At 47.4% G+C, this 25,513-nt stretch overlaps 2 protein-coding genes across 14 annotated transcripts in view; one reads left to right on the forward strand and one right to left on the reverse strand.

Moving 5' to 3' along the window:
* Positions 1–25,513, reverse strand: part of LOC117354716 (zinc finger protein 721-like) — a 375,536-nt gene that overhangs the window by 298,825 nt on the left and 51,198 nt on the right. The window lies entirely within an intron of this gene.
* Positions 1–25,513, forward strand: part of LOC117354719 (zinc finger protein 11-like) — a 103,095-nt gene that overhangs the window by 58,875 nt on the left and 18,707 nt on the right. Inside the window, exons 1-2 of one of the 13 annotated variants that reach the window (XM_033932647.1) lie at positions 16,010–16,185; positions 25,218–25,344. The exons of the other annotated variants lie outside the window; for them this stretch is intronic. Coding sequence (XP_033788538.1) covers positions 16,174–16,185; positions 25,218–25,344 — 139 coding nt within the window. The 5' untranslated portion in view covers positions 16,010–16,173. Of the gene's footprint in view, positions 1–16,009; positions 16,186–25,217; positions 25,345–25,513 lie in introns of those variants that run through there. 13 annotated transcript variants of the gene reach the window in all.

Raw genomic sequence — 25,513 nt, forward strand, 5'->3', positions numbered from 1 at the left:
GATGAACGTATCCTGAGGACGAACGAGTGGCTACAGGGATGGTGCCGGGATATGAACTTCGGATTCCTAAACCATGGGGAAGCGCTACAAGGACTTCAGGGACCAGACGGACTCCATCTGACCAGTAGGGGTAAGAACGTCTTCGGACACCGACTAGCCTGCCTGCTTCACAGGGCTTTAAACTAGGTAAGTCGGGGGAGGGTACCCATTCACATATTAGTGCAGAAAGGAATTATCCTGATGAGGTGAGTCGAAACTCCGCTTCCATGTCCAAGGTAAGTACCCACATTGCAAACAGTTCTTTGGGAGTCACACCGACTCGGGTAGGATACGCCTCACAGGGACTTAGCAAACACAAGATATGGAGGACCATGTATGTCAATGCACACAGTTTAGGTAACAAAATTCTAGAATTAGAGGCTGAAATAAGGAATGCTGACCTAGATGTGGTGGCAATATCTGAAACTTGGTTCACGGACTCACATGGGTGGGATATGGCTATACCGGGCTACAATCTACTTCGTCAGGACAGAGAGGGCAGGTTAGGAGGGGGGGTAGCTCTATACATTAAAGAGAACATCAAAACCACCAGGATCACAGATGTCAAGTACACCGGGGAGTCCCTCTGGGTAAACCTGGCAAGAGGCAGAGAAAAATGCCTGTATCTAGGTGTGGTTTACAGACCCCCAAGACAACTGGAAGACATGGATGCAGAATTAATTGAAGACATAGAGAATATCACTCTACGAGGAGAAGCTATACTGCTAGGGGACTTCAATATGCCTGATGCAGACTGGAACTCATTTTCAGCGACAACCAGCGGTAGCAGGAGGCTCTTAACCTCCATAAAGGGAGCACGTCTCAAACAAATGGTAATGGAGCCCACTAGGGCCCAGGCGATCCTCGACCTGGTACTCACCAACGGGGAAAGTGTCTCAGAGGTCTCAGTAGGAGATACGCTAGCCTCCAGCGACCACAACATAGTATGGTTCAACCTTAGGAAAGGCTTCCCTAGATCAAACACGAAAACAAAGGTACTCAATTTCCGGGGCACAGACTTCGCACGCATGGGAGATTTTGTCCATCAGACGCTGCAGGACCAAGCGGAGACCGATGATGTAGAAGCTAAGTGGTTAACACTGAAATCAAACATACATGAAGCAACTAGCCGCTTCATAAAATCAGTAAATAAACGACAAAGAAACAATAAACCCCAATGGTTCACCGCAGAGATCTCGCACCTCATTAAGGAGAAGAAAAAAGCGTTTCTCTCCTACAAGCGCACGGAGAAAAGAGAGGCAAAAGTAGAATATAGGACCAGGTGTACAGCGGTCAAAATGGCAGTTAGGGAGGCAAAACTTCGAGTGGAAGAAATTCTGGCAAAAAACATTAAAAAGGACGATCAAATCCTTCTTCAGGTATATTAGTGACAGAAAAAGGAACACAGGCGGGATAGTACGCCTTAGAAGACCGGACGGAAGTTACGTGGAAGCAGATTCCGATAAAGCCGAACTACTGAATGAATACTTCTGCTCAGTCTTCACCTGTGAGGCACCGGGACACGGTCCCCAGTTGAAGGCAACACAAAGCACAGAAGACCCGTTTCAGAATTTTGAGTTCACACCAGGTGAAGTTTACAGTGAACTGGCAAGACTCAAGGTGAACAAAGCCTTGGGACCAGACAATTTGCAACCAAGAGTGCTCAGAGAATTGAGCGATGTCCTGGTGAAACCATTGGCTGAGCTATTCAATCTCTCCCTAAGTAAGGGGAAAGTTCCCCTGGACTGGAAATTAGCTAATGTCGTTCCTCTGCATAAAAAGGGTTGCAGGGCAGAGGCTGCGAATTATAGACCGGTGAGTCTCACATCAATAGTGTGCAAACTCATGGAAACACTAATTAAAAGCAAATTGGACACGATCTTGAATGAAGGGAATCTTCGGGATCCCAGTCAGCATGGATTCACCAAGGGTAGGTCCTGCCAATCCAATCTCAACAGCTTCTTTGACTGGGTAACAAGAAAGTTGGACTTGGGAGAGTCTTTGGACATCGTGTACCTGGACTTCAGTAAATCTTTTGACAGTGTCCCACACCGCAGGCTGCTAAGCAAGATGGAATCGATGGGGTTAGGAGAGACACTAACTGCATGGGTCAATGATTGGCTGAGTGGCAGACTTCAGAGGCTGGTGGTTAATGGTACCCTCTCTAAAACATCGGAGGTGACCAGTGGAGTGCCGCAGGGCTCGGTCCTGGGTCCACTCCTTTTCAACATATTCATAGGGGATCTGACTCAAGGGCTTCAAGGTAAAATAACACTATTCGCCGATGACGCCAAACTATGTAATATAGTAAGTGAATGCAGTTTACAGAATTATATGGCGCAGGACCTGCTTACATTGGAAAGTTGGTCCTCAACCTGGCAGCTAGGCTTCAATGCTAAGAAATGTAAGGTCATGCACCTCGGAAGCGGAAATCCATGCAGGACGTACTTCTTGAACGGAGAAACTTTAACTAGGACTTCAGCAGAAAAAGATTTAGGAGTAATCATCAGTGCAGACATGAAAACTGCCAATCAAGTAGAGAAGGCTTCATCTAAGGCAAGGCAGATATTGGGTTGTATCAATAGAAGTTTCGTCAGCCGAAAGCCTGAAGTCATAATGCCGTTGTACAGGGCCATGGTGAGACCTCATCTGGAGTACTGTGTGCAATTCTGGAGGCCACATTACAGTAAAGATGTGCGCAGAATTGAATCAGTTCAACGGACGGCCACCAGGATGATCTCGGGGCTCAAGGGTCTCTCGTACGAAGAGAGACTGAACAAATTGCAGCTCTACACTCTTGAGGAACGTAGGAAGAGGGGAGACATGATCAAAACATTTAAGTACCTCACGGGACGTGTCGAAGTGGAAGATGATATTTTCTTTCTCAAGGGACCCTCGGCCACAAGAGGGCACCCGCTCAAACTCAGGGGCGGAAAATTTCATGGCGACACCAGAAAGTATTTCTTCACAGAGAGAGTGGTTGATCATTGGAACAAGCTTCCAGTGCAGGTGATCGAGGCAGACAGCGTGCCAGACTTTAAGAATAAATGGGATACTGTGGCCCACTGTAGCCCAGGACAGGGCTTCAATAGCACACTCAGTGGTAAGCCACCCAAGATAACACCCAGACGTGTGGCCCGGACTGGAGCCACCCTGCAGGACCGAACTCCACACAGGAATAAAAAGGAAAAGAAAATCAATCCACAAAAGTTACTACAATTTTTCCTTTTGTAGAAAAAATAATATTAGATTTATTTCCTTATTGTCTCAAGGTGAGTATTCTTGCAAAATAATAGCCAAACTTGTCAGAATGTTCTTAATGAAAGCACCAGAAAAAGTAGCAAACAAGGAAAGCAAATAACAGCACAAAAATAAAGTCTTTATCTTGCTCTCAGCAGTGCTTCAACTTCAGCTGTGGTAGAGAGTTTAATTCCCCTCAGTCGCAGCCCTGTCTGCTCCCACGCAGGCAGTTTCAAAATACAAACATAACACAGCTCATGGCACTCACTCCACACTGGTGCCCAAAGTCCACACAAGCCTCTGGCCAGTTCCACTCACTGCCAGGTCAGGAGAGTGATAGGTTTTGCAAAATGAAGTCTTTAACTTGACTTGCCAATTCCCACCCAGGGTGTACACAAAACCTCTCCCCAAGAAAAATCACTCTCTAGCTTGCAAGCAAAAATAGTTCCTCAAACAGTACAAACCAAACCCAGTTCACTCACTGTTTGTGGGTGGAAGCCAAATCCACCTGCATAGTTTCCACAAACTCAGGATCATATTCTGCCAGGCTTTCCTCAACTTCCATGGACTGGACTTCTGGCAACTGTGGCTCCTCCGCCTGACCAGCCTCAACCAGCTCCATTGGAATAGGCTTGTTGCACCTGTTTGGCTCCAGAGACTCTCTAGGGAGAAAGGGCTTAAAGCTTCTCCCTAGCTGGCTTCCCTTCCTGTTCTCAGTTACAGGTTTAAGTACCTTGGGGCAACGCCCAGCTGAGTCAGTCCTGGCAGTGTTCCAAGGACCTCTTGGGCTCCCCCGGTGGACAGAATTAATATCATTCTCAGGAAGTCCCTGTCCCTTCCAGATTCCTTCCCGGGATTTCTTTCTTTCTGCTTTTTCCTCTGTCCTAACTGGGACCTGAGCAGGGAGAATACCTGGCTGGTCACAATACCCAGCGGGATTCCTACGAGGGTCAAGATAAGGAAATTGGGTCATTAGGGCATAGACAGGGGGTGGGTAAGCAGAGTGGGCAGACTTGATGGGCTGTAGCCCTTTTCTGCCGTCATCTTCTATGTTTCTATGTTAATCTTACCAGAGGCCTTCTTAAGGTGCTGTGCAGGAGCGGAGTTTTTGGAGAGGTGGTTTGCGACCGGTATGCCAGTGCGTTCTGCGAAGGCTCATAAACACAAATCTGCTTTCCCTGCACCTAACATGGCGGCGGCGCCGACTCCATCTTCTGCTCCAGCGCAGTGGGGTGTGTGGGCACTGGAGTTCTCCCGCATGGTGACCATGGCACTGGAGGATCGTCTCCATAAGCTTCAGTCAGCCGTGGACTGCATCAATGAATGTTTTGAGGCCCAGGTGACTCGCATTGCGGCGGTGGAACAGCGCATCTCTGATGGGGAGGATGCGGCTCTGCAGGATCGCACTAGCGTGGTCACATTGCAGGCCCAAGTGACCGCGCTGACTGGCCGACTCGACGAATATGAGAATCGCCAACGCCGGAACAACCTCCACGTGGTGGGTCTTCCAGAGCTCCGGGCAGATCAAGATCTCTACCACTTCTTTCAAACCTGGCTTCCGACTAGGCTGGGCTTGGAGACACTGCCAACCGGCTTTATCTGCGAGAGAGCGCATCGCATGGGCCAACGCTCGGGGATAACAATCGTCCTACGGCTGCAATCGCTCGGTACCTAAATTGGAAGGAAAAAGAGCTTATCCTGCAAGCCTATAGGAAAGCTGGTCAGGTGGACTATGAAGGGGAAAAGTTGTTATTTAATAATTACTCCCAGCATGTGGCATCCCTTCGTAAGGAAATGGCACCTCTCTGCACCATGCTTCATCGTCGGGGAGTGAGGTTTGTGCTTGTGTATCCAGCGTCTCTGCGCATTTGGAGGGATGGGAAGCCCCAAACTTTCACTGATAAAGCAGCAGCACAGTATTATCTGGACTCCCTACCAGCAATTGCTAACGGTGGAGCACCGGCGGCTGATCCAGTGGTGTGATCCTGCAGGCGGTCTTTGTGCTCTATATCTGCGGTCTCCACTGGTTTTCGCCATTTCTGGGTCAGCTTGGATTGCTGAGGGCAGCTATACCTGGATTTTTCCTTTCACCCGAGTGGGGGGTGAGGTGCCATGTTCCAGATGTTCCAGGATTGCTGTCTCGCATGGTACCACAGGTCTGCTCCTGGTTCTGAGGGGTGGTCTATATGCTGTCGGATCCTGTGTCTTTTGTTCCCACCTCCAGCAACTTTCTTCTTGTCGGGAACTTTTAGTCTGGGCTGCTCGTGAGAGACTGATGGCCCCCGGAGCTGGCTGCAATTCCTTACCGATTTGGCAGTGACCATCTTTGTGGGAGACTCTGGGTCGAGAGTTTAGACTTGACTTTAGGTTGCTCCAGGCTTTGGGAGTGCAGTTTTTTTGTTCTTAGTTTCTTTTTTTCTGTTGGGTTTTGGAGTGCTGGGTGTACTTCTGGGGATGGTTTTCTCTGGGTGAGGGAGTGGGTTTGGTGGTTGGGGAGGGGGGATGGCTGTGTGCATGGGGTTGTGGACTGGTGTTTGGTGTGTTTGAGTGGTGGTATGTGTGGTGGTTGAGTTTGTGGTTTGGGGGCAGGGTTGGCTATGGTGAGGTGCAGCTTACCTGGGGGGGGGGGGGGGGGTTGGTCTATTCCAGAGAGCCCTGGGACTATCAGGGGTGATACTGCTTTAGCTGTTCTGGGGGGAGGGCCTAGCTGGGGGGCCTTTCCTCTTTTTTCCTGGCTTGTTATCTACTATTGTTTTTGAGAGACTGTTTCCTCCATGACTAAGTTGACCATCACCACTTTAAATATGGAAGGCATCCACTCTCCTGTTAAGAGGAAGAAGGTTCTGAACTGGTTCAGGAAGAGGGGGACTGACATAGCTTTTGTCCAGGAAACCCATCTCTCCTCTGCCAAACACCTTAAGCTTCGGAGAGACTGGGTGGGTGAGGTCTGTTCTTCCTCCTTTGGTACCCGGAAGCGGGGGGTTGCAATACTTATTCATAAACAATTGCTCTTCCATGTACACAAAGTCCTCCCAGACCAAGAGGGACGTTCTATTATAATGCTGGGGGAATTATGGGGGCACAACTGGTTATTATGCAATCTGTATGCTCCTAATGTGTATAATCATAATTTTTTTTCAGCTCTGCTTGCCAAGATAGCCATGTATCCAACTTAACAGCCACTGGTGGGAGGGGATTTTAATATCATGGTAGATCCTGCCCTGGAGTGTAGTCCAACAAAGGTGGGGGCACGGGATCATGGAGCCAAGGGGGTTAATTTTTTTACTTAGCCAGTTGCAGTTATTGGACACCTGGAGGATTTTGCATCCCATGGAACGCACCTACACATTTTACTCACATCCACAAAATGTATATGCTCGGTTGGACTATCTGTTGGTCTCACCCTCTCTGCTTCCCCGGGTGTCTGGGATAGATATTGAGGAAGTTCCCTTGTCGGATCATTCACCGGTTGTCACGGAACTTCAATTTACCCCTGAGTCGAGGGAATGGCATTGGAAATTTCCGTGTTATCTTTATAGAGATCTAGAATTTCATAAATATCTTTGGGAGCAGTGGTTGGAGTATTGTTCTCATAACCATACTGACGATGTCCATCTGGTACTATTCTGGGAGGCCTCCAAGGCGGTTTTGCAGGGGTTCATTATTACTTATCTTTCTCGTAAGTGGAAGAAAATGGATGCTGACTTATTGGCTTTATCAGGGGAGCTTCGCCAATTGCGGTCGCGACATTGTACTTCCCTTTCTGAGGATGATAAACTTCGCCTGTTCACCGTACGGCGACAGATTGACACTATTTTAACGCAGAGGGCCTCTCAAGATATTTATTTTCAATGGTACAAATTGTATTCCTGGGGAGGCAAGACCAGGAGACTGTTGGCTAACTTAGTTCGCCCTCCACGAAAGCGCCAGGTTATTTTGTCTATTCAGGATCCGAAAGGTGCTCGTTTCACCCAGGAGCAGCAGATCCAACAACAATTTGTTCACTTTTATGAATCCCTGTATGCAAACCACCCATTCTCGAACTCTGATAGAGATGCCTTCTTTCAGGGGCTCACGCTTCCTAGGTTGACGGTTGCTCAGTTGGAACAATTGAATGTACCTATTAGTCCTAGGGGGGGGTGCAGCTAGGTATTAAGAAGCTCAAGTTAACTAAAGCACCTTTACCTGATGGGTTTGGATCTGAGTACTACAAGATTTTGTTGACGGTGTTGACGGAAGCATTTAATGTGCTGTCCGCAGAGCAGGGTTTGGGGACCCCTAATCTGGCCCATGTTGTGCTATTGCCTAAACCAGGCAAGGACCCCGCCCAGGTGGGGTCCTATCGGCCCATTTCTCTTCTTAATCAGGATGCCAAGCTCTTTGCCACGATCTTGGCAAGCCGTTTGAATGCATTCTTGCCACTCTTGATCCATGAGGACCAGACCGGGTTAGTGCCGGGCTGCTATGCATCAATGAATCTAGCTCGCGCTTTGATGGCCCTCCATTCCAGACGTGGACTGGAGGGAACATCAGCTATTGTGGGCCTGGACATGGAGAAGGCCTTTGATAGCATCTCTGGCAGTATCTCTTCTGGGTTTCGCATCAGTTTGGTATTGAGGGCCCTATTCATCAATGGATCTGTAGCTTATATATCCAACCGCAGGCACGGCTTTTAGTAAATGGTCAGTTCACTGCTCCGTTTGTCTTGGGTAGGGGGACGCAGCAGGCTGCCCACTGTCTCCGCTGCTCTTCGTGTTAGCTATCGAACCCTTGGCCGCTAAGATTCGTGGAGATCCATATCTTCGGGGTATTCGCCTTGGGGAGCAGGAGAGCCGCATTAATCTATTTGCCGATGATATTCTCCTTTATCTGGATCAACCTCGCCATGATCTGGGGCGTGCCCTAGCTCTTGTTCGTTCCTTTGGGATATTTCTGGCCTGTGAGTCAATTGCGATAAATCTGAACTTCTCCCGTTGCGGTCCACTACGTTGGAACCTGGGCATATGGGCCAAGAGATACCGCCGGTAAGGGGGCCAATGCGTTACCTTGGTGTGTATTTAAGTCCCAATCTCAAACTTCTGTACAACTATAATGTGCGACGCCATTTGGATGAGATCCAGCGTTTGTGTGATAAATGGAAAGACCTTCCGTTGGGAGTCTGGAGTCGAGTAGCTTTGTCTAAGATGATACTTCTTCCCAAGATCCTGTATCCTTTGCAGACCGTACCTCTTTGGGTTACTGATAAGGATGTGCGCCTGTTTCACTCGATCATCTCCTCCTTTATTTGGCGTCATAAGTGCGCCCGCATTAGCTATGCCACTTTGGCTTTGGATAAATTTAGGGGCGGTTTGAATCTTCCTGATCTTCGTTATTACAACGTAGCAGCTCTGGTTCGGTTTATCCATGAAGGTTGGTCGGGTTGTTATAAATTTTTTCCCCGGGGATGGGTGGAATCCTGGTGCGCACCCCACTCGGTCTTGTCCCTTCTTCATGCTCCACTGCTGGTTATCCCAGGAGGGGGGCCCAAGTTTGTGTTTCTTCTATCCCTGCGTCGTGCGTGGCGGTGGTGACGGCGTCGGCAAGGGAAAACTCCGGCAGCTTCCCTCTTGTTGCAATTGTATGGGAATGTCAACTTTCCACCGGGAGTGGGTCATTCTTGGTTCAACAGTGGGAGCAGAGGTGATGTAGATCTCTTCAGGATTTCCTTACCGTGGGGGGTGGGCAGTTTCCTACCTTTGCCCAACTGCAATCTCACTGGCACCTGCCCCAGACTCATTTCTGGGCTTACCTTCAAGCTCGGCATTACTACTTGTCCCTTGGTCGCAAGTGGGGGGATGCTTGGCTCTGTGGCCCCTTGGATGTTCAGTTCTTCCAGGCGCCTCTTGCCTTCAACAAATTATCCACCTGGTATCAGATTCTGATCAGCTTCAGATTTAGGATCCATTGATCGATTGGCCTCGCGTTGGCAATCAGAACTTGATATTTCACTTGATCGCAAGGCTTTTCTTGATCTTTTTGCCAATGTGCATGCCTTGGGGGGTTCAACGGATTTTCGGGAAATGCAATTTAAAATTCTGCATCGAGCGTATATCTCCCGGGCACAGGGGGCTCGCATGGGCCTTTGGGAAGGAGCGGTTTGTACTAAATGTAATCGCTCTTTAGGTACCCTTCTTCACCATTTCTTGGAATGCCCTTCTTCCACTTTATGGCTGCAAGTTCTTCCATTTTTGGAGCACCTTGTTCGGTGAGTTGTGCCCTTGAGCTATGGTTTCCTGCTCTTGGGAGATCAACAGGATTTGATTGAGGGAGGGCTTACGTTATCCCAGCGTAGGGTTCTTTACATGGCTGTCTTGGTGGCAAAGAAGATCTTGTTGCAACATTGGGTGGCTGATTCAGTGGCCTCTTTCCCGCAGTGGCTTGCTTATCTCGCTGAGGTGGGGGCGGTATGAACTTCAACGCATCCCTAGACATGGGACTCTTGCCCTCCGGTATTATCAAGCTATATGGAAGCGGGCTTTAACTTTCTGTTCCAGTTTGGAGTCAGAGACCACGGACCCCATAGCTTGATTTCTTCTTGGGATGGAGACCGCTCTCTCTTTGCTACTCCCCTGGGTAGCTGCACGTGTGGGTGTTCGTGTGGGTGTGAGTGTGTTGGTTGTTTGGGGGTATGCTTGTGGGCTGTTTGTTGTATGATTGTTGCGGCTTGAGGCCGGGTGTTTGGGATTTGTGTGTGTTTGCTTGGGGTTTTTTTGGTACATTAAACAACAAAATGTCAATTGTGTTGGCCATCCAGCCACAAGGTTTCTGCACTATGAACCATCTGCTGTCATAGTTTTCCCTTGTTGTTTCTTTGATTGTTGTTTTTTTTATGCTTTCACCACTCCTGGTTGTATGTTCCCTTTGCAATTGCTAATAAAGATATTAAAAAAAAAGAACTCTACAGTGAAACCGGATCCAACTCTAAGGGACTTCAATGCTATTTGTAATTCCTTCATTAATATAGGCGCAATAAGGGTTTTTTGTATATGCTGAGGAATTTGAGATCCCTTAATTCATTTTAAAAACTCTAATCCATCCTTTTCTTTATTTGAATAAAGCACAGAAGAATACAAAGACATAATAGCTCCAAAATTGTTTTAAAATATTTTCAATTTTAACTTTTCATTTTTTTAGCTTTAAGATAATTAGCCAATATTCTCCCCGCTTTATTCGAGCTTGTTGAGAAAACATCTCTTCTCTAGCCATTTGAGAGGAAATTTCATTATATTTATATTTAGCTTTTAAGAGGGCCTGGAAAGTATTTTGCTCCCATTTTAAGGCCAATTGAGCTTCCAAAACTTTAATATTTTGTTCCAAATTTAAAAAATTTTAAGTTTTTTCCTAGCATTTGCTGAATATGAAATAATTTGCCCTCTCATGGTAGCTTTGAAAGCATCCCATAATGTTTCTAATGAAACTTCCCTGGAATCATTAATTTGAAAATATTTGTTCATTTTTCATTGAGATTCCTCCCTAAAATCAGAATCTGCAAGCAGTGCATTATCGAACCTCCAGTCAGGTCTATTATATTCTTGTTCTTCAACTCTAAATTCAATCCACACTCCGCCATGATCTGTTAGAATGATTGGATCAATGGTGGCCCTTATAACCTGTTTTACAAATGAATCAGACACAAACACATAATCTATACATGAAAAAGATTTAGGAACATGGGAATAAAAGGAAACCCCCCGAGTATTGTAATTTAGGATTCACCATATATCCTTTAATCCACAAGTCTGCGATTAGTTCAAAATGCCGCTGTTCGCTTGATTTTTGGTCTAAAGAAATATGACCATGTAAGTCCCTTTTATATCAGATTACATTCGAAGCCAGAGTAATTTTTAAATTTGGGTGCATCTGTTTTAAAGCTCTTTTCAGTTTATTACCTTCTTATCTGGTTTCTTACCTGAAATTATTAAGTCAAATAAACACACAAGAAACTCCGGTATGTTCTCCAAAGGTTTGTCGTTATAAAAATTCTCTGGACAGGACTTTGGCATTTCAAGCAGGGAAGATGAACTCCTGGATATGCCCTTTGATTGTTCAATCTCAATCTTAGTTTACATTTAGGAAACTGTTGAAAACGCTCATATTTATTCGATAAATATGAACGTTAATTTTTAACAATATATTAGTGATGTATTTTAAAAAGCTATAAGTATTTTATTGAACTGTATTTCTTCACTGAAATGTCTCAGTTTCTCTTGCGGTAAACCGCCCAGAACTACTCGTAGGGCAGTATACAAGAAAATACATTATTATTATTATTATTACTCTTATCCACACACTGCAGCTCATCCAGAACACAGCCATTAGACTAATCTATAAATTATAGAAATATGATTCAATCACAACCTTCATCAGGCAACTACTCTGGCTCCCAATATCATCCCGAATAATTGTCAAAACCTCATGTATTCTACACCAGATTCTGTACGGAAACTCAGCAGCCAACTGTTCTCCACTGTTTGGTTGACATCAAGAAGAATCCTTAACAGAATCCAACTAAACCTGCCATCCACAAAATACCTCCACTACAAGCGAATTTTCCACTCTATGCTAACTTATCTGGGTGTAAAAACCTGGAATGACCTCCCAGAAGCAATCAGCAAAGAGACAAACTACACCGCATTCAGGAACATAAGAAAAGCCACTGCTGGGTCAGACCAGTGGTCCATCACGCCCATCAGTCCACTCACGCTGCGGCACACAGGTCAAAGACCAGTGCCCTAACCGAGACCAGCTCTACTTTCATTCGTTCTGATTCAGCAGGAACTTGTCCAACCTTGTCTTGAATCCCTGGAGAGTGTTTTCCCTTATAACAGACTCTGGAAGAGCATTCCAGTTCTCTACCATTCTCTGGGTGAAGAAGAACTTCCTTACGTTTGTACGGAATCGATCCCCTTTTAACTTCAGAGAGTGCCCTCTCGTTCTCTTAACCTTGGAGAGGGTGAACAACCTGTCCTTATCTACTAAGTCTATTCCCTTCATTATCTTGAACGTTTCAATAATGTCCCCTCTCAGTCTCCTCTTTTCAAGGGAGAAGAGGCCCGGTTTCTCCAATCTCTCACTGTACAGCAACTCCTCCATCCCCTTAACCATTTTAGTTGCTCTTCTCTGGACCCTTTCGAGTAGTACCGTGTCCTTCTTCATGTACGGTGACCAGTGCTGGACGCAGTACTCCAGGTGAGGGCGTACCATGGCCCAGTTCAACGGCATGATAACCTTCTCTGATCTGTTAGTGATCTCCTTCTTTATCATCCTTGCATTCTGTTTGCCCTTTTTGCTGCCGCTGCACATTGTGTGGATGGCTTCATCAACTTGTCGATCAGAACTCCCAAGTCCCTTTCCTGGGAGGTCTCTCCAAGTACCGCCTGGACATCCTGTATTCGTGCATGAGATTTTTGTTACCGACATGCATCACTTTACACTTAACCACGTTGAACCTCATTTGCCATGTCGCTACCCATTTCTCGAGCGTGTTTATGTTCTGTTGCAGGTCTTCACAATCCCCCTGCATCTTCACTACTCTGAATAATTTCGTATCGTCTGCAAATTTAATCACCTCACTCATACCCATTTCCAGATCGTTTATGAATATGTTGAAGAGCACGAGTCCAAACACTGAGCCCTGCGCCAACCCACTGGTGACGTTCTTCCAGTCCAAATATTGTCCATTTATCCCCACTCTCTGTTTCCTATGTGCTAGCCAGTTTTTAATCTACATGACTATTTCACCCTCTATTCCATGGCTCTCAATTTTCCAAAGTAGTCGTTCATGCAGAACCTTGTCAAACGCCTTCTGAAAATCCAGATATATAATGCCGACCGGGTCTCCCTTGTCTATCTGCCTGTTTACCCCCTCGAAGAAGTGCAGCAAGTTCGTCAAGCAAGATCGTCCTTAGCTGAAGCTGTGCTGACTGGTCCTCATCAAATTGTGTCCGTCGAGGTGATCAATGATGCGGTCTTTTATCAGCGCATCTACCATCTTTCCCGGTACCGAGGTCAGACTCACCGGTCTGTAGTTTCCTGGATCTCCCTTCAAACCTTTTTTGAGGATCGGCGTAACATTCGCTACCTTCCAGTCTTCTGGAATCTTTCCCGATTTTATTGACAGATTGGCTATTAGTTGAAGTAGTTCAGCTATAGTCCCTTTCAGTTCTTTTATGACCCTCGGAGGGATGCCATCTGGTCCTGTGGATTTGTCACTCTTAAGCCTATCAATCTACCTGCATACCTCTTCTAGACTGACTGTCAACCTTGTCAGTTTCCCATCTTTGCCTCCAGTGTATAGCCTGTTGGGTTCTGGTATGTTGGTAAATACAGATACAAAAAACATGTTCAGTTTATCGGCAATGGCTTTGTCGTCCTTTAGCACTCCCTTTATTCCTTGATCATCCAACGGTCCCACTGCTTCCTTTGTGGGATCATTTCCCCTTAATATATCGAAAGAACAGCTTGAAGTTTTTCGCCTCCTTGGCTATTTTTTCCTTATAGTCTCTTTTGGCCTCTTTTACCGCTTTATGGCACCTGCGTTGATGCTGTTTGAGCTTCTTCCAGTTTTTGTCCGTTTTTGACCTTTTCCATTCCTTGAATGAAGTTTTCTTATCTCTGATTGTTTCCTTCACCGTTTATATCCTGTAATTCGTTTTGATTCTCTGAATTAATCGGTTGTAAAAGCTGTACATCTTTGGCATAAGCAAAGATGGTAAATCCGATAGATTGACCAAGGATGATTAGTGGGGAAAGTATTGAACCCTGACGGATTCCATAGTTGGCGGAAAAGGAATCTGAGTTAGAATTATTAAAATTAATCTTAGCAGAAAGTAGGATTGGAACCAGCTAAGTACCTGATTGCTGATTCCTATTGAAGCGAGTCTCTTGAGGAGTAGGGAATGGCTGCAGAAAGATCAAGAGATATTAGAATGACAGATTTGTGGTGATCCAGCTGGTACAGAATTTTCGTTGTAAGACTGATAAGTAAATGCTCTGTCGAATGGTTTGATTTGGGTGCAGAATGTGTGTCTTAATGAAATCTGATTAAATACTACTTTTTCAGTTAGTTTGGCAAGAAATGGGAGATTCGCAATCGGCCTAGAGTTTGAAACTTCTTCTACAGAAATTGAATGATCTTTGACAATGGGTCTCACTAACGCTTCCTTCCAAGATTTCGGTAATGAACCCGAGGATAGTCTGAAAGTAATCAGGTTGTGTATGATAGGACCAAAAATAGGGAAGACATGAGCCTGGCACTGTTTGTGTGAACTAATATAAATTAAATATACAAGTCATAACATAAAAGATTTTGGTCTTTAAAAGGTAGCAAAGCATGAAAACGTAAGGCTTATTGTACAAATGGGGCTCAAAACGCAAATCAAAAACGTGGCGGGGAGTAATATGTCACACTTAAACAACTTACAATACAATATTTTTAGCCTAACTTGACATACACATTTCTTATTTCAATTATAGGGCAATAGACAGGGGATGAGCTGAAGAGGTAAGTTTGCATTGCTTTTGTAAAGTCAAGGAGACTTTTGAGGGATCTGATCTGATCTGAACTGGTTGCAGAAGCGTTTCGTAGGGCAGGACCTGGCCGGGATGTTTCCTCCTGAGAGGGGAGCGGAGTGATGAAAGGCCTCAGAGAGCAACTGGGCCCAACACAAGTCCAGCTGTAACCTAAATATCTCAACAGCACGGCAGAGGAAATCCCAGGCCAAAGGGTTCCTCGGGATGCTTGAATCTCACGCCAGCCCCGGCCACTTCCCTGGCATCGATTCTGGCTGGCAAACTGACACATATGGCTGGCCATGGGGGAGTTCCAGGTGCACTGGGTGCGCTTTTTCTGCTTCGTGCCCTCGGGGGTTCCGCTGTCTGCGTCACTGCACCTGTTTGGAAAGCTTGGCTGTGGCCCGCCTGGACGGCTCTGTCGAAATCTTCAACCTGGCCACCAACTGAGAAAACATAGACTTTGCAGAAAAATTCAACGGTCGGGATTGATAACCTAAACGGGCCATAGTTTGCCCATGTCTGGGTTAGCTTATACAGTACTTTGTTTAAAGCCCATTTTCCAAAAAGCATATTTAAGCAATATATCTAAGTCATTTTAATACAAAAGGCCTTGATATTTTGCATCTTTAATAGGGTTAGAGGGAACCCTATGCACCCTCCCCATCTCCAGCGGAAGTTGAAATTCTGGTGGCCGAACGGATAGTCCACCTACTGGAAGGAGTGGTCCTACACCCAAACAGTAATGGGAAAACCCCACTGTAAAGGACATACCTTAGATGTACTGTTTGGTAAACCCACAAAAGCATTTGAAAAAACATCCAACAGGGCAGGAAAAGTGATAAAATCAAAAAATCAAATCAAAAGACTGAAAATAATCGAATGGAAATTTTTTTCCCCCTGAATCAGGCAGCACTATCTAACTCTTGAGATAAACCTGTAGAAACATCCGGCCAGAGGTGGCAGCAGAAATTTGTCTATCAGGCTAAAGAGATAGTTGGTGCTTTCCTTGCTCTGCTCTCATTCACTGCCATGTGCCTCTAAGGCACAGAGGGAGAATCAGTGATTGTCCCAGACTCCGCCCCTTCCACTGATTGGTCAAAAGACTACTGAGGGAGGGGAGAGAAGCACAAAGTCCACCCTTCGAACACTGATTGCCACATTTCATCCGGGGACTTGCAAGAATGTTCCTGGGGGTGGAATGAAGGGGACTTTGCCCCTTTGTCCCTTCTTCCTCCATTAAGAGAGATTCTCCTTTCCTGAACGGACTCATCAAAGCTTAAAACTACTTCCCCAGCCCAGAGCTACATTGAAGGAGCTGGTGCTGCGGAGAAGGGCAGGAGAATGGCTCAGGAGGTGGGTAGGAGAGAGACTGAGCCTGGCCCTGCTCCCTCCACTCCCCAGGCTCTTCTTCCTCATCCTCCTCCTGCTTTAGGACCTTCTCACTTTCTGCTCCCTCGACTCCCCAGGCTCTTCTTCCTCATTCTCCTCCTGCTTTAGGACAATCTCATTTTCTGCTTCCTGGCACTGCTCCCTCCACTCCCCAGGCTCTTCTTCCTCATTCTCCTCCTGCTTTAGGACAATCTCACTTTCTGCTTCCTGGCACTGCTCCCTCGACTCCACAGGCTCTTCTTCCTCATTCTCCTCCTGCTTTAGGACAATCTCACTTTCTGCTTCCTGGCACTGCTCCCTCGACTCCACAGGCTCTTCTTCCTCATTCTCCTCCTGCTTTAGGACAATCTCACTTTCTGCTTCCTGGCACTGCTCCCTCCACTCCCCAGGCTCTTCTTCCTCATTCTCCTCCTACTTTAGGACAATCTCACTTTCTGCTTCCTGGCACTGCTCCCTCCACACCCCAGGATCTTCTTCCTCATTCTCCTCCTACTTTAGGACAATCTCACTTTCTGCTTCCTGGCACTGCTCCCTCCACACCCCAGGATCTTCTTCCTCATTCTCCTCCTGCTTTAGGACAATCTCACTTTCTGCTTCCTACACTACCCAGGCTCTTCTTCCTCATTCTCCTCCTGCTTTAGGACAATCTCACGTTCTGCTTCCTGGCCCTGCTCCCTCCACTCCCCAGAATCTTCTTCCTCATTCTCCTCCTGCTTTAGGACACTCTCACTTTCTGCTTCCTGACACTGCTCCCTCCACTTCCCAGGCTCTTCTTCCTCATTCTCCTCCTGCTTTAGGACAATCTCACTTTCTGCTTCCTGGCCCTGCTCCCTCCACTCCCCAGAATCTTCTTCCTCATTCTCCTCCTGCTTTAGGACACTCTCACTTTCTGCTTCCTGACACTGCTCCCTCCACTTTCCAGGCTCTTCTTCCTCATTCTCCTCCTGCTTTAGGACAATCTCACTTTCTGCTTCCTGGCACTGCCCCCTCCACTCCCCAGGCTCTTCTTCCTCATTCTCTTCCTGCTTTAGGACAATCTCACTTTCTGCTTCCTGGCCCTGCTTCCTCCACTTCCCAGGCTCTTCTTCCTCATTCTTCTCCTGCTTTAGGACAATCTCACTTTCTGCTTCCTGACACTGCTCCCTCCACTCCCCAGGCTCTTCTTCCTCATTCTCCTCCTGCTTTAGGACAGTATCACTTTCTGCTTCCTCCACTCGCCTGGCTCTTCTTCCTCATTCTCCTCCTGCTTTAGGACAATCTCACTTTCTGCTTTCTGGCACTGCTCACTCTACTCCCCAGGCTCTTCTTCCTCATTCTCCTCCTGCTTTAGGAAAATCTCACTTTCTGCTTCCTGGCATTGCTCCCTCCACTCCCCAGGCTCTTCTTCCTCATTCTTCTCCTGCTTTAGGATAATCTCACTTTCTGCTTCCTGGCACTCCTCCCTCTACACCCCAGGCTCTTCTTCCTCATTCTCCTCCTGCTTTAGGACAATCTCACTTTCTGCTTCCTGGCACTGCTCCCTCCATTCCCCAGGCTCTTCTTCCTCATTCTCCTCCTGCTTTAGGACAGTCTCACTTTCTGCTTCCTCCACTCCCCAGGCTCTTCTTATTCATTCTCCTCCTGCTTTAGGACAATCTCACTTTCTGCTTCCCGGCACTGCTCCCTCCACTCCCCAGGCTCTTCTTCCTCATTCTCCTCTTGCTTTAGGACAATCTCACTTTCTGCTTCCTACACTACCCAGGCTCTACTTCCTCATTCTCCTCCTGCTTTAGGACAGTCTCACTTTCTGCTTCCTCCACTCGCCTGGCTCTTCTTCCTCATTCTCCTCCTGCTTTAGGACAATCTCACTTTCTGCTTCCTGGCACTGCTCCCTCCACTCCCCAGGCTCTTCTTCCTCATTCTCCTCTTGCTTTAGGACAATCTCACTTTCTGCTTCCTACACTACCCAGGCTCTACTTCCTCATTCTCCTCCTGCTTTAGGACAGTCTCACTTTCTGCTTCCTCCTCTCGCCTGGCTCTTCTTCCTCATTCTCCTCCTGCTTTAGGACAATCTCACTTTCTGCTTCCTGGCACTGCTCCCTCCACTCTCCAGGATCTTCTTCCTCATGCTCCTCCTGCTTTAGGACAATCTCACTTTCTCCTTCCTCCACTCCCCAGGCTCTTCTTCCTCATTCTCCTCCTGCTTTAGGACAATCTCACTTTCTGCTTCCTGGCACTGCTCAATCCACTCCCCAGGCTCTTCTTCCTCATTCTCCTCCTGCTTTAGGACAATCTCACTTTCTGCTTCCTGGCACTGCTCCCTCCACTCCCCAGGCTCTTCTTCCTCATTCTCCTCCTGCTTTAGGACAATCTCACTTTCTGCTTCCTGGCACTGCTCCCTCCACTCCACATGCTCTTCTTCCTCATTCTCCTCCTGCTTTAGGACAGTCTCACTTTCTGCTTCCTCCACTCCCCAGGCTCTTCTTACTCATTCTCCTCCTGCTTTAGGACAATCTCACTTTCTGCTTCCCGGCACTGCTCCTTCCACTCCCCAGGCTCTTCTTCCTCATTCTCCTCCTGCTTTAGGACAATCTCACTTTCTGCTTCCTGGCACTGCTCCTCCACTCCCCAGGCTCTTCTTCCTCATTCTCCTCCTGCTTTAGGACAGTCTCACTTTCTGCTTCCTCCACTACCCAGGCTCTTCTTCCTCATTCTCCTCCTGCTTTAGGACAATCTCACTTTCTGCTTCCTGGCACTGCTCCCTCCACTCCCCAGGCTCTTCTTCCTCATTCTCCTCCTGCTTTAGGACAATCTCACTTTCTGCTTCCTGGCACTGCTCCCTCCACTCCCCAGGCTCTTCTTCCTCATTCTCCTCCTGCTTTAGGACAATCTCACTTTCTGCTTCCCGGCACTGCTCCCTCCACTCCCCAGGCTCTTCTTCCTCATTCTCTTCCTGCTTTAGATCAATCTCACTTTCTGCTTCCTGGCACTGATCCCTCCACTCCCCAGGCTCTTCTTCCTCATTCTCCTCCTGCTTTAGGACATTTTCACTTTCTGCTTCCTGGCACTGCTCCCTCCACTCCCCAGGCTCTTCTTCCTCATTCTCCTCCTGCTTTAGGACAATCTCACTTTCTGCTTCCTCCACTCCCCAGGCTCTTCTTCCTCATTCTCCTCCTGCTTTAGGACAATCTCATTTTCTGCTTCCTGGCACTGCTCCCTCCACTCCCCAGGCTCTTCTTCCTCATTCTCCTCTTGCTTTAGGACAATCTCACTTTCTGCTTCCTACACTACCCAGGCTCTACTTCCTCATTCTCCTCCTGCTTTAGGACAAGTCTCACTTTCTGCTTCCTGCACTGCCCTCCACTCCCCAGGCTCTTCTTCCTCATTCTCCTCCTGCTTTAGGACAATCTCACTTTCTGCTTCCTGGCACTGCTCCCTCCACTCCCCAGGCTCTTCTTCCTCATTCTCCTCCTGCTTTAGGACAATCTCACTTTCTGCTTCCTGCACTCCCACTCCCAGGCTCTTCTTCCTCATTCTCTTCCTGCTTTAGGACAATCTCACTTTCTGCTTCCTCCACTCCCCAGGCTCTTCTTCCTCATTCTCCTCCTGCTTTAGGACAATCTCACTTTCTGCTTCCTGGCACTGCTCCCTCCACTCCCAGGCTCTTCTTCCTCATTCTCCTCCTGCTTTAGGACAATCTCACTTTCTGCTTCCTGGCACTGCTCCCTCCACTCCCCAGGCTCTTCTTCCTCATTCTCCTCCTGCTTTAGGACAATCTCACTTTCTGCTTCCTGGCACTGCTCCCTCCACTCCCCAGGCTCTTCTTCCTCATTCTCCTCCTGCTTTAGGACAATCTCACTTTCTGCTTCCTGGCACTGCTCCCTCCACTCCCCAGGCTCTTCTTCCTCATTCTCCTCCTGCTTTAGGACAATCTCACTTCTGCTTCAGGCAGCTGCTCCTCCACTCCCCAGGCTCTTCTTCCTCATTCTCCTCCTGCTTTAGGACAATCTCACTTTCTGCTTCCTGGCACTGCTCCTCCACTCCCCAGGCTCTTCTTCCTCATTCTCCTCCTGCTTTAGACAATCTCACTTTCTGCTTCCTGCACTGATGCGCCTCCACTCCCAGGCTCTTCTTCCTCATTCTCCTCCTGCTTTAGGACATCTCACTTTCTGCTTCCTGGCACTGCTCCCTTCCACTCCCAGGCTCTTCTTCCTCATTCTCCTCCTGCTTTAGGACAATCACACTTTCTTGCTTCCTCCACTCCCCAGGCTCTTCTTCCTCATTCTCCTCCTGCTTTAGGACAATCTCACTTTCTGCTTCCTGGCGACTGCTCCCTTCCACTCCCAGGCTCTTCTTCCTCATTCTCCTCCTGCTTTAGGACAATCTCACTTTCTGCTTCCTGGCACTGCTCCCTCCACTCCCCTCTTCTTCCTCATTTCTCCTCCTGCTTTAGGACAATCTCACTTTCTGCTTCCTGACTTGCTCCTTCCACTCCCCAGGCTCTTCTTCCTCATTCTCCTCCTGCTTTAGGACAATCTCACTTTCTGCTTCCTGCACAGCTCCTCTACTCCAGGCTCTTCTTCCTCATTCTCCTCCTTTAGGACAATTCTCACTTTCTGCTTCCTGACACTGCTCCTCCACTCCCAGGTTCTTCTTCCTCATTCTCCTCTGCTTTAGGACAATCTCACTTTCTGCTTCCTGGCACTGCTCCATCCACTCCCCAGGCTCTTCTTCCTCCTTCTCCTCCTGCTTAAGGATAATCTCACTTTCTGCTTCCTGCACTGGCTCTTCTTCCTCATTCTCCTCCTGCTTTAGGACAATCTCACTTTCTGCTTCCTGACACTGCTCCCTCCACTCCCCAGGCTCTTCTTCCTCATTCTCCTCTTTTAGGACATCTCATTTTCTGCTTCCTGACACTGCTCCCTCCACTCCCCAGGCTCTTCTTCCTCATTATCCTCCTGCTTTAGGACAATCTCACTTTCTGCTTCCTGACACTGCTCCCTCCACTCCCCAGGCTCTTCTTCCTCATTATCCTCCTGCTTTAGGACAATCTCACTTTCTGCTTCCTGACACTGCTCCCTCCACTCTCCAGGCTCTTCTTCCTCATTCTCCTCCTGCTTTAGGACAATCTCACTTTCTGCTTCCTGGCACAGCTCCTTCCACTCCCCAGGCTCTTCTTCCTCATTCTCCTCCTGCTTTAGGACAATCTCACTTTCTGCTTCCTGACACTGCTCCCTCCACTCCCCAGGCTCTTCTTCCTCATTCTCCACCTGCTTTATGACAATCTTACTTTCTGCTTCCTGACACTACTCCCTCCACTCCCCAGGCTCTTCTTCCTCATTATCCTCCTTCCTTATGACATTCTCATTTTCTGCTTCCTGGCACTGCTCCCTCCACTCCCCAGGTTCTTCTTCCTCATTCTCCTCCTGCTTTACGACAATCTCACTTTCTGCTTCCTGACTCTGCTCCCTCCACTCCCCAGGTTCTTCTTCCTCATTCTCCTCCTGCTTTTGGACAATCTCACTTTCTGCTTCCTGACTCTTCTTCCTCATTCTCCTCCTGCTTTAGGTCAATCTCACTTTCTGCTTCCTGACACTGCTCCCTCCACTCCCCTGGCTCTTCTTCCTCATTCTCCTCCTTTCTTATGACATTCTCATTTTCTGCTTCCTGGCATTGCTCCCTCCACTCCCCAGGCTCTTCTTCCTCATTCTCCTCCTGCTTTACGACAATCTCACTTTCTGCTTCCTGACTCTGCTCCCTCCACTCCCCAGGCTCTTCTTCCTCATTCTCCTCCTGCTTTAGAACAATCTCACTTTCTGCTTCCTGGCCCTGCTCCCTCCACTCCCCAGGCTCTTCTTCCTCATTCTCCTCCTGCTTTAGGACAATCTCACTTTCTGCTTCCTGGTCCTGCTACCTCCACTCCCCAGGCTCTTCTTTCTCTGGTTAGTGATTGAGATTTCCAAGAGGAGGGCTGGGGTTGGGGGAGAATCCAGTCCTACCTGGGAGATGTCTTAGATGGAGTGAGTTCTGGAGCACAGAAGAGTCAGGTTTTCATCATGGGGAATTCAAACAAAAAACAACTGTAGTTACAATGCTAAAGCAAAGGCATGAGGGATGTCATTACATTACATTACTGACTTCTATTCCGCCTGTACCTTGCAGTTCTAGGCGGTTTACATCAGAAGATAACTGGACATTTCCAGGGTAATTACAGTATAGAGAGCTGGTTACATAATTGAGTCTTAGGAGGGAAATTACAGGAGGAGTGGAGAGTTGAGGGGGCATTTTACAGGGGAGGGGGAATGATGTGGGGGGGAGTTAAGATATCTGGACAAATTTTTTGAATAGCATGGTTTTGATTTCTTTTCAAAATGATTTGAAGTTGCTTGTTGCTGTCAACAGGTTGGAGATGAAGGGGTCTAGTTTTGCTGCCTGCGTTGCTAGTAGGTGGTCATACATCTTTTTGCGCTGAGTTCCTTTGAATGGGGGGTAGGAAAATGGGGACTGGGTTCTCCTTTGTCTGGGTAAGAGGTTCCAGTTTAGGCGATTGTTAAGGTGGGTGGGTGCAGTACCGTTTATTACTTTGAATAATAGACAGTATAATTTGAATTGAATTCGAGCTTGTATAGGTAGCCAGTGTGAATCTAGGTAGGCATTGGTGGTGTGGTCAAATTTTCCAAGTGAATAGATCAGTTTGAGGGCTGTGTTTTGTACAGTCTGTAGTTGTTTTATTAAGTTTGTGGGGCATGGTAGGTAGAGGATATTGCAGTAGTCCACTAGACTTAGGACTAGGGATTGAACAATGAGTCTATATTGCTCTTTCTTGAAGAATTTTCTTTTTCATAGATTGCGCATGGTTAAAAATGCTTTTTGAGTAGTCTTGTGGATTTGGACCTGCAGGGTGCAGCATCTGTCTATCATCACTCCTAGGAGTTTGAGAGCGGACTGTACTTCTTGAACGGAGAAACTTTAACTAGGACTTCAGCAGAACGAGATTTAGGAGTAATCATCAGTGCAGACATGAAAACTGCCAATCAAGTGGAGAAGGCTTCATCTAAGGCAAGGCAGATATTGGGTTGTATCAATAGAAGTTTCGTCAGCCTGAAGTCATAATGCCGTTGTACAGGGCCATGGTGAGACCTCATCTGGAGTACTGTGTGCAATTCTGGAGGCCACATTACAGTAAAGATGTGCGCAGAATTGAATCGGTTCAGCGGACGGCCACCAGGATGATCTCGGGGCTCAAGGGTCTCTTGTACAAAGAGAGACTGAACAAATTGCAGCTCTACACTCTCGAGGAACGTAGGGAGAGGGGAGACATGATCGAAACATTTAAGCATTTGATAGCGTACCACACCGCAGGTTGCTAAGCAAGATGAGTTCTTTAGGTTTGGGCGACACATTGACAAATTGGGTTGGGAACTGGCTTGGAGGTAGGCTTCAGAGGGTAGTGGTGAATGGCACCCCCTCCGAAATGTCAGAGGTGATAAGTGGAGTGCCACAGGGCTCCATCCTGGGCCCGATCTTGTTCAACATCTACATAAGAGACTTGACAGAAGGGCTCCGAGGAAGAATAACATTATTCGCCGATGATGCCAAGCTAAGCAATGTAGTGAACAAGAGCACAACAGACAATAATTCAATGGCAGATGATATGATGCATGACCTACTCCTACTGGAGCGCTGGTCTAGGTCCTGGCAACTCAGTTTCAATGCCAAAAAATGCACCGGGGAAGCCAAAATCCATGCAAGATTTACACCCTAAATGGCGAGATTCTGACAAGAACTGAAGCAGAAAGAGACTTAGGGGTGATTGTCAGGGAAGACATGAAGTCTGCAAACCAAGTGGAGCAAGCTTCATCCAAAGCAAGGCAAATCATAGGTTGCATACGCAGGAGTTTCGTCAGCCGTAAACCTGAAGTCATTATGCCACTGTATAGATCCATGGTGAAACCGCACCTGGAATACTGTGTGCAATTCTGGAGGCCGCATTACCGCAAGGATGTGCTGAGACTGGAATCGGTCCAGAGAATGGCCACCAGAATGGTCTCGGGACTCAAGGAGCTCCCGTACGAGGAGCGGTTAGAGAAATTGCAGCTCTACTCACTCGAGGAACGTCGAGAGAGGGGAGATAAGATCGAGACATTCAAGTATCTCACGGGCCGCATCGAGGTGGAAGAAGACATCTTCTTCTTCAAGGGTCCCGCGGCAACAAGGGGGCATTCGTGGAAAATCAGGGGCGGGAAACTGCACAGTGACACTAGGAAGTTCTTCTTCACTGAAAGGGTGGTTGATCGCTGGAATAGTCTTCCACTTCAGGTTATTGAGGCCAGCAGTGTGCCAGATTTTAAGGCCAGATGGGATAGACATGTTGGATCTATCTGCAAAGATAGATAGGGAGGGTCACTGGAGTGGGCAGACTTGATGGGCCATGGCCCTTATCTGCCGTCTATTTCTATGTTTCTATGATGTGTCGAAGTGGAAGATGATATTTTCTTTCTCAAGGGACCCTCGGCCACAAGAGGGCACCCGCTCAAACTCAGGGGCGGAAAATTTCATGGCGACACCAGAAAGTATTTCTTCACAGAGAGAGTGGTTGATCATTGGAACAAGCTTCCAGTGCAGGTGATCGAGGCAGACAGCTTTGCCAGACTTTAAGAATAAATGGGATACCCATGTGGGATCCCTACGAGGGTCAAGATAAGGAAATTGGGTCATTAGGGCATAGACAGGGGGTGGGTAAGCAGAGTGGGCAGACTTGATGGGCTGTAGCCCTTTTCTGCCCTCATCTTCTATGTTTCTATGTATGGGGTATTTAGTGGCATTTATTTCTAATTCAGTTATGGATGGTGTCTTGTCCTTTTCAAGCAATAGAAATTTTGTTTTGTCCGAGTTCATCTTCAATTTGTGGTCTGTCATCCATTTTTCCACTACTTCTAGTCTGTCATCCATCTGAATCCTAATGCGTTCGGAGTGTTTCCCTGTGTCCCTGAGTGAGTTTCTCGTTTCTGTTTCAGATGCGGGTGAAGTTGGAGGACATCACTGTCTCTTTCTCCCAGGAGGAGTGGAAATATTTAGATGAAGGGCAGAAGGAGCTTCACCGGGAAGTGATGAAGGAGAATTATGAGCTCCTGAGGACTCTAGGTAAGGATTGCATTATCTGCATTTTCCGCAGACCCAGGGGCTGAGTTACTGAAGGTTGTTTGTGACTTTTTCACTGAGTCCAGGTCTTGTATTTAACTTTGCCCGAGTCGGTACCTGAGATTGGTTCTGTGGTATTTTCACTTGAGACCAGCCTTTGCCAGTCAAATCT

This window comes from Geotrypetes seraphini, chromosome 2 (assembly GCF_902459505.1).
Source record: "Geotrypetes seraphini chromosome 2, aGeoSer1.1, whole genome shotgun sequence".
Classification (NCBI taxonomy): Eukaryota; Metazoa; Chordata; class Amphibia; order Gymnophiona; family Dermophiidae; genus Geotrypetes; species Geotrypetes seraphini.